Source organism: Haemorhous mexicanus, chromosome 13 (genome assembly GCF_027477595.1).
Source record: "Haemorhous mexicanus isolate bHaeMex1 chromosome 13, bHaeMex1.pri, whole genome shotgun sequence".
Classification (NCBI taxonomy): domain Eukaryota; kingdom Metazoa; phylum Chordata; class Aves; order Passeriformes; family Fringillidae; genus Haemorhous; species Haemorhous mexicanus.
Genome location: NC_082353.1, coordinates 18,677,829 through 18,690,280, shown reverse-complemented (window position 1 = coordinate 18,690,280; position 12,452 = coordinate 18,677,829). Strand labels below are relative to the sequence as shown.

General features: G+C 41.7%; 1 protein-coding gene across 1 annotated transcript in view; it reads left to right on the top strand.

Moving 5' to 3' along the window:
- The first annotated feature begins 3,262 nt into the window (after nt 1-3,262).
- Nucleotides 3,263-12,452, top strand: part of LOC132333471 (protein FAM169B-like) — a 39,786-nt gene continuing 30,596 nt past the window's right edge. The window contains exon 1 of the mRNA XM_059858608.1: nt 3,263-3,526. Within this exon, the coding sequence (XP_059714591.1) occupies nt 3,493-3,526 (34 nt within the window). The 5' untranslated portion in view covers nt 3,263-3,492. The remainder of the gene's footprint in view (nt 3,527-12,452) is intronic.

Genomic DNA, 12,452 nt, shown 5'->3' with positions numbered 1-12,452 from the left:
CTTTGCTGTTCCTCTTCACAGCACTTATCTGATTTACTACTCTTGATCTTTATCTCAGGCTTGTTATGAAAGAGTCCAAGAACTGTACACTTTTCAAACCAAACACCAACAGGAAAATGTGTGTATTTGCTAACCCAAAACATTTACTCGGTAATACCCTTTAACAGGCAGCATGTTAGAAAATCTCACTCCAACTTGCAAGGTCAGAGGAACTCTGGAAGCTGGGTTAAAGCTTGCTGAAACTGGTGAGTTTAATAGCTGGTCTGTCTTCATTAAAGTGGAGCCTGAGAGTCAATGGGGGGGGGGCTGAAATCAAAACATATGCACATTGTCACTGCCCAAAACAAAAGCATATGCAAGTTCTCTTGGGAATTATAACTATGTGGGCAGAGGGTTTCACTGGGTCTTGTTTTGAGTAGGAAGTGTGTGTGTGTGTGTGTGTGAGAGAGAGAGGGAGAGGGAGAGAGGGAGAGAGAGGGAGAGAGAGAGAGAGAGAGAGAGAGAGGGAGGGGAGAAATAAGCTAATAATAGAAAGCCACTATATTATCTCAAGAGAGCTGGTAATTGTGAGACCTTAGGGGAAAAAAAGAAAAATCCCTCATGAAATCCCTTGGCTTGGGTGGTAGCTGAATGAGGTTTGGAGCCATGACCTGTGTCTGTCATTTAAATTGTCCTGTGCTGAGACACAAAAAGATGTGTGGATTCTCTCTATTTAAAAGACTCTGATTCCACCATCCATTTCTTCCCCTGACTAACACAACTAGCAGAATTAACTTTTGCTGGCTGCTAGCGCTAAAGGAGCTTCCAATACAGAAAATAGCTTTAAATAAGGCAGAATCTGCCACTGGCAGCACTGAATTACTTTTAAAATCCTACAGTCCTTCATACTCCTATGTAAAAGATTTTTATCCATTAATTTTTATGTTTGACCAGTTATTTAAACACTTCCTATGATTCTGAATAGGGCAGTGACATACTAGCCTTCTCATAGTTGTTTTTGATTTGTGCTGGTTCTTTTTAGAAAAAAAATCTAAGTACAGGGTGGTCTAATGAACAAAGAATTTGCAAGGAATAAGGCAAGATTTAAAGTCTTAATTAATTTCCAGAGTGAGAATTTCTATTTTCTTTGGGACATGAGAGCTGCTTTATACATATATATATGAAGGGTATTGCTTCAATGCTGTAAAATATTAGGTATTTCATGAGATATTCTTCCAGAGGGGAGATGTAAGTCTATTAGCTCCATGCACTTTGTAACAACTGATACGATCTTTTTGGAATGTAGTACTAGTTTTTAAAGTTTTTACAGCTGGGAAAAGGGAGTAGAAAAGAAATACAGAGTAGCAAAGATTAATTCACTAAGCCTTTATGAAGGAGCTGATAGAAATTTGTAGGGGGGGAGAAGTATTGTCTTGAATAGTTAAGTTAGTCCCTTTTCTTAAGCAGATGTTTGTTGAATTGGAAGTAAAGATTCTGAGACCTGATTCTGATTCAGTGTTGGCAAATGCTTGTGCAAGTGTGGGAGGAATGCTAGTGGTTTAAGTAAACCAGAATTTGACAGAGACCACTGAAATTAATTTTTGCACTGATTTAATTGGTTGCTCATGTTCCCAAGCTTTGTGTGCATGGTAGTATACTTGGAGGAATAATGCACTTATTGCAGCTGTGCCACACAGTTAAAAATTAATTAAGAGATTTGAATTAGGCCTTACTCAGAAATCATTCAGAGATTAAATAAAACCTTTTCTTTCCTCTAACATTTCTTCAGCTGAAGTTGAAGCCACCCTTGAAGTTTTTGTTAAAGTATGATTGGAGCTTTAATATTAGCACTCCCATGGGTATCTGTGCCCAAAACAATGGATTTGAGGGTCACTGGATGTTTGAGTTCTGTGCAAATTAATCTCCCCATCCATAATTAAGAACCCAAGCCCTTGCTATTTGAAGGCAAGTCACAGACACAGCTGACTCAGCTAAACACTGGTTGTTTTTCTTCTTGCTACACACAGATGTGATTGGCACGGCACTCATCTTGAGGTAGAGAAGAAATGGAAGCAACTCAACTATGAAAATCCTGGTTATCACCTTGAATATTTTTCTGCACATTTGTCTGATACTTTCAAAAATTGTTTGAACTGCTGCTGAGTAAGAGAAAAATATATTTTCTGCAAATGCATTCTGACCACACCACAGAGCTGGCAGCACATTGCTTGAGTAGCTTTTTAGTAGATGGCAAGAACAGAATATGGCCCTTCATTTAGAAACAGCTCTTTAATTTTTATCTCTTTTATTATTACTTATATATATTTCTTTTATTTCTTGTTAGTGGCAGGCACTGACCAGTGTTTTAAACTGTGAAGTGGAAGTGTTTAATATATTTCAATTTTTATCTCAGCTGTTCAACACTTAATGAGAGGAGGGAGAACTCAAGCTGTTATGCTATTTAACACTAAACTATAATGGGACTTTAAATAGAAATTTCAGGATCTAAAACTCCATATTTTTTTTCTGTACTAATAAAAATAAATGGTCCTCAGGAAAGACTGAAGCTGGTCTTCATGTAGATAGAAAGCGGTGTCACAAAAAGAGAGGACAGAAACGTTGTAAAGATCACTGTTCCCTGTGGAAAGAGGCCTCTTCTACAACAAAATCCATAGAAATGGTAAATTAAAAAATATAATGGTAGTTTCACTCAGGGTTTTTTTGGCAGAAACACCTTACAGTCTCCCAGGTGCTCCAAACCCCATCCAAACTGGCCCTGAACACTTCCAAGGATGGGGCAGCCACAGATTCTCTGGGCAAGCTGTGCAGGTTTGATTTTGGATAGAAATTGTCACGCATTTTATGTTGTTTGATTATTTATTTTAGTTCTTCAGCAATTGAATCCATTGGTATATATCTATTTATATGGGGAAAATTGCAACTGAATATGAGTTGAATATAGCCAAGCTGCTGAGTGGCTGTTATATCAGTTTTGGTCTTCTTGCAGAATCAGCAAAATTAATAGCTGTATATGGACAGGATTTTAAATTTAATTTTTTGTTTATAGTAGGGAGAAGGGACTTAGCAGGGCACAAGCAACCCAGTTAATTTCCCCTCCTAATCCTTCTGCCTCACGCCACCTGCGTTAACACAAACTGGCGCTAGGTTTATGGCTTGTCATTCTGTGCCTTTAAAAGAAATAATTTGAGATTTTTGTCGGAGTTTCGTGAGTTCAGACGCAGCGTGGGCCGGCCCTCTCCCAAGGCCGTGCTTCGATGGCTGAGGGCATTCCCTGAGCCTGTGGGCACTGCCCGAGCCCACAGCCGGCCTCGCCAGCCTCCCCTCGCCTTTACGGGCACAGCCCCGCTGCTCCTCACCTTCCTCTGCCCCCTCACCCCAGCCCGGGCCCGGCACGGCCCCGCTGCTCCCCGCCTTCCTCCCTCCTCTGCCCCCTCAGCCCCATCCCGGCCCCGGCCCGCCCTCAGGGCTGCCCGCGCCGCCCCGCAGGAAGTGATGGCGGCCGAGGGAGGAGGAAGAGCCGCCGCGGGTAAGAGGGAGGAGGCGGCTCGGGGAGGCCACGGGCAGCCGAGACGCCGCGAAACACTCGGGGCTGTCCAGGGAAGCTCTGCCCGGTCGCCTGCGGCCGTGCTCCGCTGGGGCCGGGCCCCTCACGGCCGCGCTCCCGGCAGCGCCTGGGGGAGGCGGACAGCCCGAGCCCTGCGCGCAGGGTCACCGACAGCAGGTGCCGCAGGGTTTATTTTCCCCTTTCCCAGTGTCCAGGTGACTTTTCCAGGTGTTCGGCTGGTCCAAGCCTGCCCAGAGAGAGCCGGCCTGGTGGGTCCTGCACGCTGCTGTTCGGCAGGTGATGCTGGGGAGAGGATGATCCCCGAGCTCCTGGTTGCAGTGTGTGTTTGGGGTCTCAGCACTGGTGGATCAGAACCACCTGTAGATCTCAAGTACTCAGCCATTAAGGAGCATTGGGAACACTGCATAAAAACACTCATTTTCAAAGGCACCATCGGCAGTTGTTTACCCAAACTGAACAAAAACCAGGCTTTAACAAAACAGCAGGGCTTTGCAGGGACAAAAAGAGCAGTAAACACGTTGGTTCTTGACCACACAAAAATAGTTGGACTGATTTGGTGTTGAGATGTAAAAGGCTTTGTATACTGCAGAGTAGTGTGCAAAGTATAGTACACAAATATATTACTCTATACATATAGTACCCGTCCTTTTTAAAGTATTCATTAAAGCTTTTCTTTGGTATTGTCGAGGTGACTAGAACAAGAAGCACATGGACACAGAGGATGAACTTCTTTGTGAAAAAGCCACTCTCCCCTTTGTCTCCTGTCAGCAGGAGTTGATTTGCTCGTGTTTCTTGTAGGGGGTGAAGAGCTGCTCTGCCCAGCAGAACTCAGCCCTTCAGTACCTGGTGGACTTACAGTGCTTTGAAATGAACAGACATTGTGTCAGTTCCAAATGGCCAAGCTCCCAGTGCTTGGTAAGGGACGTGATTTTAACACAGGTGGATCTTCTGTACATGCTCCACCATGGATTTCCAGAGGAGTCTGGCATGTGCAGTGTTCTGGGTTTGTGTTTGGCTAGGAGGACTTCCAACAATCTCAGTTCATGCACTTGTTTGGATAAGGGCCCATTGCATCACCTCAGTTAGCTTTTGCACTGCTTTCCCTCCTGCTCTGTTTTTATACTCTTCTTTCTTAATTTGTCACGCTAGCAGGTAAATGGAGAGAAAGTGAATTTATCTTCTGAAACACATTTTAAGTTGCTGCCATTTATCTAAAGCACCTACTTCATCCCCTTCAGTAAAATAATGATGTTGTTCATTAGTTCCTCTAGCTGCTCATGGCTAAATGCACTGCAGTCAGATTGCTCTATTTTTCCCCTCCTATCAACCACTTGTGGAAGTCAGACATTTGTAATAATGCAATTTTTTTTGGGGGGGGGGACAGGGAGGAAAGACTCTCAGTTCTACTGATTCTCTGAAATAAAATACCTCTAGATGAATAGAACTTGGTTTTCATGTCCAAGGAAGCATTGTAGTGTTGGGCAGTTTGATTAATGTCTACATTTTTCCCTTTTTCATCACCCTCAGACTGAATGTTTAGAATAGTTGTTCTTCCATCCCCTTCCTCTTTTGGGACAGCTGAGTTTTGGTGTAGTTATGTAATTGCATAGGTCTATGTTTGTAATCATTATGGAGCAGTTGTCAATAGGCAAGTTGAATATGCAGTACACTTTAAGAGCACATAGAGTCAGCCATTAGCTCTTGTGCAAATACTGCTGTTCAGTTCATGTTGTGCTGTAATTGAGATGCTACAACTCAGTCTTGATTGCTTTTCCTGTAACTGTTTTTCACAGGGAAAGAATGTTTACACTTCCAGGTTTCTAAGCCCCTTTACAGGTCCCAGGCAAACCTCACTGTTGAGAAGCAGCTGTTGACCTAGAACTTGAGGTACTTGTTTTAAATTCAGCCTTCTTGCAAATTCATTTTGATTATAGAACACCTTGAAAGGCAGATTTGTATGTGTTAACCACCTAACAGAAACAGTGAGCAACCATGTATATGCAGCTCTGGAGCCTGAGAAACAGTGGATGAGAAACCTGTATATCTAGTTTGGCAATTGCATTAATGAAGCCTTAAATTTCCATCTGTCTCTCTAGGAAGATGGAAATCTCCCTGCCCTCCACGAAATCCGTGTTAATCTGTTTATAGGAAGGAGGTCAACAGCCTGGAAGGTGGAAACACAAAATTCAGGTAGTGTATAGACACTGGCAGGAATGTGGCCTCTGCAGCTAAAAAAGCTTCTCAGACCTCTAAGGTGAGACTGATTAACAACCAGACTCCTACAGTGGAACTAAAATCTCATGTGTGGAACAGGTAGAATTTGACTCAGACTGTGTGTACATAAGAGGTAAGGGCTGCCACAACATTGCCACGGCCAAGGCAAGTTGTTGAAACCTTGCTGTCTTTAACATAAATATGTAGTTACGGTCTAGAAAGAAAAGAAATCAGGAAACAAAATCCTAAATACTTCCCTCAAAGGAAAATTACTGTCCAAACCCAGCAAACAAACCAGAGTCCCTTTCCATAGCAGCATTTCAGTGAACACACTCCTTCCCTTGAGGGAAAGTTTGGGAAAACAAACAGCACAGGAGAAAGTCTGGCCGGTTTCAATTTGCAAGTGGGAGGTGTGCAGGCATTATGGCTGCGAGTGCGTTATGGGAACCTACGTGATGAGGCTGGTATGTATTTGCCACATTGTGTAAAGGTTGCATACTGAGAGACTTCCAAACGCCTCGCCTGGCAATTCCCAGCTCTGGCATGTTGTCTTTGCAGAATGATTGGCAGACCCTCAGGTTGCACATATCTCTGAAGGAAACTGTGTCCTGCTCAGTTACCCAGAGGTCTGTGGATGCTTAAAAACGTTGTGTTTGTAACCTTTGAAACTGCTGTCTGGTGGCTGGGCTTTATAGTATTACTGACAACAGATGGCAAATGGCTCTGCTGATGTAATTCTTGCTGGTGTTTCATTCCTGTGAAGTTGCACAGTTTCAAAATCTCAGAAAGTGCCTCCATATTTTTCCTGCATAATGATTTCAAGCCAAACTAAATAAAAACATTTTCTATTATTCAGATTCCAGTGGTGTCATGTGACACTGTGGTAAGGATTGCCTTGCAGCAGTTTCAGATAAATGCACGTTTGGTAGCAATTTTAAGGCCTGTGTCCTTTAAGTAATGCTTATTAGGACGTAACAGATGCCGTTTAGAAACATTATGCCTTTTAATAGGCTCTGCTTCTAGCCTACGTGTTCCCATTCCAGGCAGACTGTGGATAAGGCAGGCTTGGAGGTATGCTGTCGTTTATGCAAAGCCTAAGTCAATTTTCTGCTCTGAAGTCGAGCCATGTGTTTTTCCTTGTTTCTTCCATTCTGGTCATAGCTGCCTTGCTGTGTTTTTCCCCCTAGTCATATCTTTGGCTGATTGTCAAGCAATTGCAATCAAAACCTTTTGCATTTTTAACCACCAGCAGTGGTTTCTTTTGTCCTTACAGAAGAGCCTGTGTAAACTGAATTTGAACACACTGAGCCTCACTATCAAGAGCACAGCAAGCACAGAGTTAGCCCTCTGTTGCCAGCCTGTCTTTCCTTCCCTGCTTTTTCCTCCTCCCAAAAGGAGAAAAAGGGAAAAGCAGAGCCATGCTGATTTTGGAGCACCTTCAAAGGCATGTAGAATAGCTGACACAATGGCACAGAGAAACAAGAGAGATGTTTACATATTTCCTCCACTACTGGCAGCTGTTTATTAGAGCAAGTTCTGAGACAGCCTTGTGATAGCTGGTGCAGGTGATGTATTAATTTGTAGCCATGTAATAAATACAGCAAAGTGGAAATTACTGGGGGAAGGGATTTTGGTTTTTGTTTCTTTCCTTCCCCCCCTCCCCCCAATTCAGATTAATTACTTTATTTTGAAATTATTCTGGCTGTGCAAATTGGTCCTTGCAAGTAATTTGGAGAAAGGCTTCTAGCCTTTCATAGGCAGACTTATGCTCTCTGCTGGTGGGAGCAGTAGGCCTGTCAGATGTAAAGCATTTGCAGCTCAAATTATGTGGTATTTGAAGCTGGTATCTCTGAAAATCCAGACAGTTGTCTCATATTTTCATCACTACTCTTTTGCTTGGGGAATATTGTGCTTTCTGGTAGCAAAGCAGGGCTTTCAGGTATTCCTGGTGTGCCACATTCTGCTGTGGTTTGTAGGAGGTGATGTTAAGGGCTGTGTGGCATGGCTTTAGGTTTCTCACACTTGCTTTGGGTGATGGTAGTAAAGGGGAAATGTATTTGATGTGGTACTTAAATCCTAGCCCTTGTGCCAGGTTGTAACTGTGTGTGTTTCAGTAATAACTTTTAATTACTCAAACACAGCCGTTTTCTGAAAGTGTCCTGTTGGGCTGCCTGGCTTCTCCCCTTGGGATGAATTCATCTCCATGCTGGACCATTTGTCAAACTCGGTTGTCATTTCCTGCCATTTCACCATTCTGTGTTCATCACAATGAGAGTCATTGTTTTCCTCCTTTCCCTCAAGTTACAGGATGACTTTGGAGCAATGCATCCTCCTTTCTACCTTCTATCTTTGTAGAGGATTGAATTGTCACTATCTGCGTTTACACTTGTGCTTCATAAAAGATCTACTGCTGTTCACAGAATCTTTCCTGCCATTTTCCTTCAAATCAGCCTCTTTCCAGTTGTTCTGGAGAACTTGTGTATTTTACTTTATTTAAGGGATAGGCAAATAATTGAGTTGACAAATTCTTGCCATTTGAGTATTTGCTTCCATATGCAAGAAAAGACAAGTCTGACGTCAGAGAAGCTGTGGCTGCCCCATCCCTGGAAGTCTCCAAGGCCAGTTTGGACCAGACTTGGAGCAACCTGGGATAGTGGAAGGTGTCCCTGCCCATGGCAGGGAATTGATGATCTTTAAGGTCCCTTCCCACCTGAATCACTTTAAAATTCCAAAATCCATACCTCTGCCTACAGTAGTCAAGTTTATGCTTTTCCAGGAACATGTCTGCCCATTTCTTGATTGTATGAAAACCAGTATTTATTAAGAACTTGATGCTGATGTTCACAAATTCAGAAGGATTAGCAGCAATCACCCTGAATCATTAGAATTTTCTTTGAGAAACCTGATGTGAACATGAACCTCAAAGCCTGAATTAATGACAGTCCTGAATCTCCATTTTCTCCAGCACTGCATTTTCCCCTGAATTATTTTGTAAGCTGCCTCTTTCTTTTTTACATCTAAGCTCTGTGAAAAACAAAGTTAAATGTGCAGAAGTATGAATTTATATGTCATAGCTATAGCTGGTAGCACTTCCATGGTTTAACAGTATGCTGCAGTTTTTATTTGTGAAGTCTGTTTCTGGGCTGTAATACCTCAGCTTTTTTCAATTACATTGGGTTAAAACTTTGTGCTAAACATGCCAGTCCAGATGTGCATTGTGTGTGTAATAGGGCAGGGGTAGCCTGTTTACACAGATGTATTTTAGTTTATTTGTACTATGAGTTGGATGTAGATTTATATTTGTGAGTGTAACACTGCTAAAGAGCCATCTGAGAAGAAACAGATATAGTTGGAACCTATTTGCTTTAACTTTCATTAGGGGACTAGTGCAGGTTAGAGTGGAGGAAATATCCCTTCAGTATGCAGTCACCATTACGTGATTCCCCTCAATATGCACTTGCTTTTCTAGCCTTCAAAACATTTTAATTAATGTGGTTTCAGCTAAGTATTTTTATTTTAAAAGCTAAATAATTAAATCAATTATTTAATTTCCTCGTCTATTTTTTTTCCATTTCAAAAATTGTGGATTACTTTAAGTTTTGGGAAATGAAAAACATGTGTTTTATAGACCTGGTAATAGAAGGTTTGGAAGGCCTTCAGAGCTTATGGAAGAGTGTGAAAATTGAAGGTGTTTTCTTTTTTCTCATCTATGTTCAGATAAAAAGATGAATATACCTAAAGCTTTTTTCTTGTCTTTTCTGAAATCAGTAGTAAAACTGTGTTTGTGGGAACGGCATGGCTAGTGGGATAGCAGCCTGTGTTTGCAGTGCCTAGGATTTGGTTTGCCCTCCATTTGAGTGACAAAATTTGTAGTAATGACACGTATAGCTAAACTCATCTATTTAATCAAACAGGTTTCTTGATTGAGAGTGGGATTGGGATTATTTTCCCCCCTCTGCCTTAAGTTACTGATTCCACAGTTGAGGATTGTTTACAGACAGACTTTTATTAGTTTGTGTCCTGAAGCCCTTCTGGCCATTTGAGTTGTGACAGTATAGTAGAATAGTAAGTGATACATGAATGGAATTTTGGGACTGAAACATACAACCCTGAAACCTACATCCTGAATATTCCAAGAGTTCTTGTTCTATTGGAAATGGGGGAAAGCAGAGCAGTGGGCAGGACATTGTTTTCATGGATGATGTGCAGCACGTGGTGCAGAGCTGCCTTGCTGTGCTGGACAGGTACCACAGCACTGCTTGCATTCGCTGGCTCAGCTGCCACCACACACTGTTATGATACTGCAGTTTCACTTCCACCAGAATTTGGGCTTTTGACATGTATTTGCTCAGTTAAATTCAGGATGTGGGAGTCAGGTTCTGCGTGTACTCCCGGGAGCGTGCCAGAGACCTCTTCCTTCCTCTGAAAGGTTAAACAAATATGGTTGTCTAATGATAACCACATGCCTGGAGCTGCTCAGGCTTATGGGGAGGGAAGGAGAAGAGTTGATGTGAAGCCCCTGCTGTTCATCACAGAGCTCCTGCTCCTGTGAGAGGGTGAGAGACAGCACTTCAGTCACGTGTGTATGGTTCAGTAGGGCAAAAAAAAGTAGTTATTCAATCCTGGACACTGTCCTGGGTGTGCTTCTGTAGTATGGCAGTGGCAGTCCATGGAGAACTGAGAACAATTTATGTTATGTGACTTCTTGGTCTTTTTGAGTAGTGGCTTCAGAGGCACTGATAAGGAAAACATCACACCCTTTTGAAGTGGTAGATAAGACACACTTAACTGATAAGGAACCAGTCAGAAGATGCAGTGATTTGTTAGGGGCCACAAAAGCGCACCTGTGTTGAGAATAAATCTCAGGACTTCTAGTCTCAGTTGCATGGTTTAATTACAACACTCCCTCCTAAATATTGACCTGATACACTGTCATTTTGTTTTGGTGCATGTTTGTCTCATATTGCAAAGTGGTTTTTGAAATAAAAAGGAAAAAAAGGAAAATACTTCTTGAAAAAGTACATCATCGGAAAAACTTAAAACCTGCTGAATTTGTTTTTTTGGTTTTTTCTTTCTTTTTTTTCCCCCCTCGTTTGTTATTGTGAAATATATTGGCATGAAAATAAGGCCAATAAACAAAGCCAGTACTGCTATTGCAAGCATTAGAAATGGCAAAATTGAATTAAAAAATACTGAAACTTGAAAATTAGAAATTTCAAGTTCTTTTTATTTTTCTTGTTCCTACACCACTAGAAATCTGACTGAGGTATTTTTCATGTTTTTACATGTAAAATTATTCACAAATTTGCCCAAATGTACAAAATCCAGATACAAGTCCTGTGGTGACTGATGGCTCTTCTGTAAACATACAGCTCTTAATGGATGCATGTAGTATCCTTCTCTGTGTTTGTAAAACATGAAAAAGTAGTTGTAGGATAAATGATTAATTCACTTCAGACATAACACTTTTCATGCTTCATCTACGGTGAGGTTGATGTATTTTGCTTTACAATCTGGCTGCATCCTAAATGCCCTTACTCTGAAATGGGCATTTCAACAAGCCTGACTTTCCTGGAAGGACCAGCAATACCTCAGTGCATCTTAATCAAGCCAGTGCTGTGTCTAATCTGGAAAAAAACTGCATCACCAACTTTGTTGGCTCGAGGGAACAGTATTAATTACCAACAAGTGAATGCAGGAATAGAAGATTCTTAACAGGTAAAGCAAATACCCCCAATCCCTGGAAGTGTTGGACAGGGCTTAGTGGAAGGTGTCCCTGCCCATGGCAGGGGGTTGGAATGAGATGATCTTTACAGTCACTTTCCACCCAAACCATTCTGTGGTTCTAGGAAATATCTCTTGTTTAGTAAACTGTGTATTGGCTTCATGGTCAAGAATATAATCAGATACTTCAGAGTATGTGGTTAGATGGACATTACATTACTTTACCTTTGGACATTACAACAGTCTGTAGTTTCACTTCTGGAATTTCACATATGACTGCATGCAGCATGTGTTTTCTGTTGTATTGAGAATAAATTCTTTTGCCCATGGAAAAATATTTCCTGCTTACTTTAACTGGTAGAAAGAAATCTTGCTGAATCTGTAGTGATGGGGGTCTGTCTCTAATCCATAAAAATTAATGCTGTGTTAGGGTAGAATATGGTCTCCCATTTTGTGATTGCATTTATGTACCTGATGCAGAACATGTGTGTGCTGATGAGATATATCTAGATTCCCACATATTGATCTTTTTGGGTCCTAAGTGAAGTAAATTTGTCTGACTTTTACCTTTCAAGGAGGATGTTTGTCCACTTGATGAAACCCCCATGAAATTTGGTTCTCTCTTCTGGAGGAGACAAGGGATAGAGTAGCAGTGGGAGTAGAAAAAGCTGAGTTTAAGGGTCTAGACTGAAGCAGGGGCCTTGTTTTATTCCTTTTTGGCAGAGTTGGACAATTTTTTAGGCTGAGGTTTTAGAGGGTAGAATCTCCTAAAGATGACTGAGTTGTATGGGCAGTGCCTGCTGATATTTATAGCTGGTTTCAGCTGAATCTTTTCACTTCAAAAAATCAGATTCTTGGTGCAAATTGATGACAGATCACCAGAGTGAGAGGAGATGTACTTGCACATCCTCGCTTGAGAATGTGGCCCAGACTGCTCCATGGAAACAAA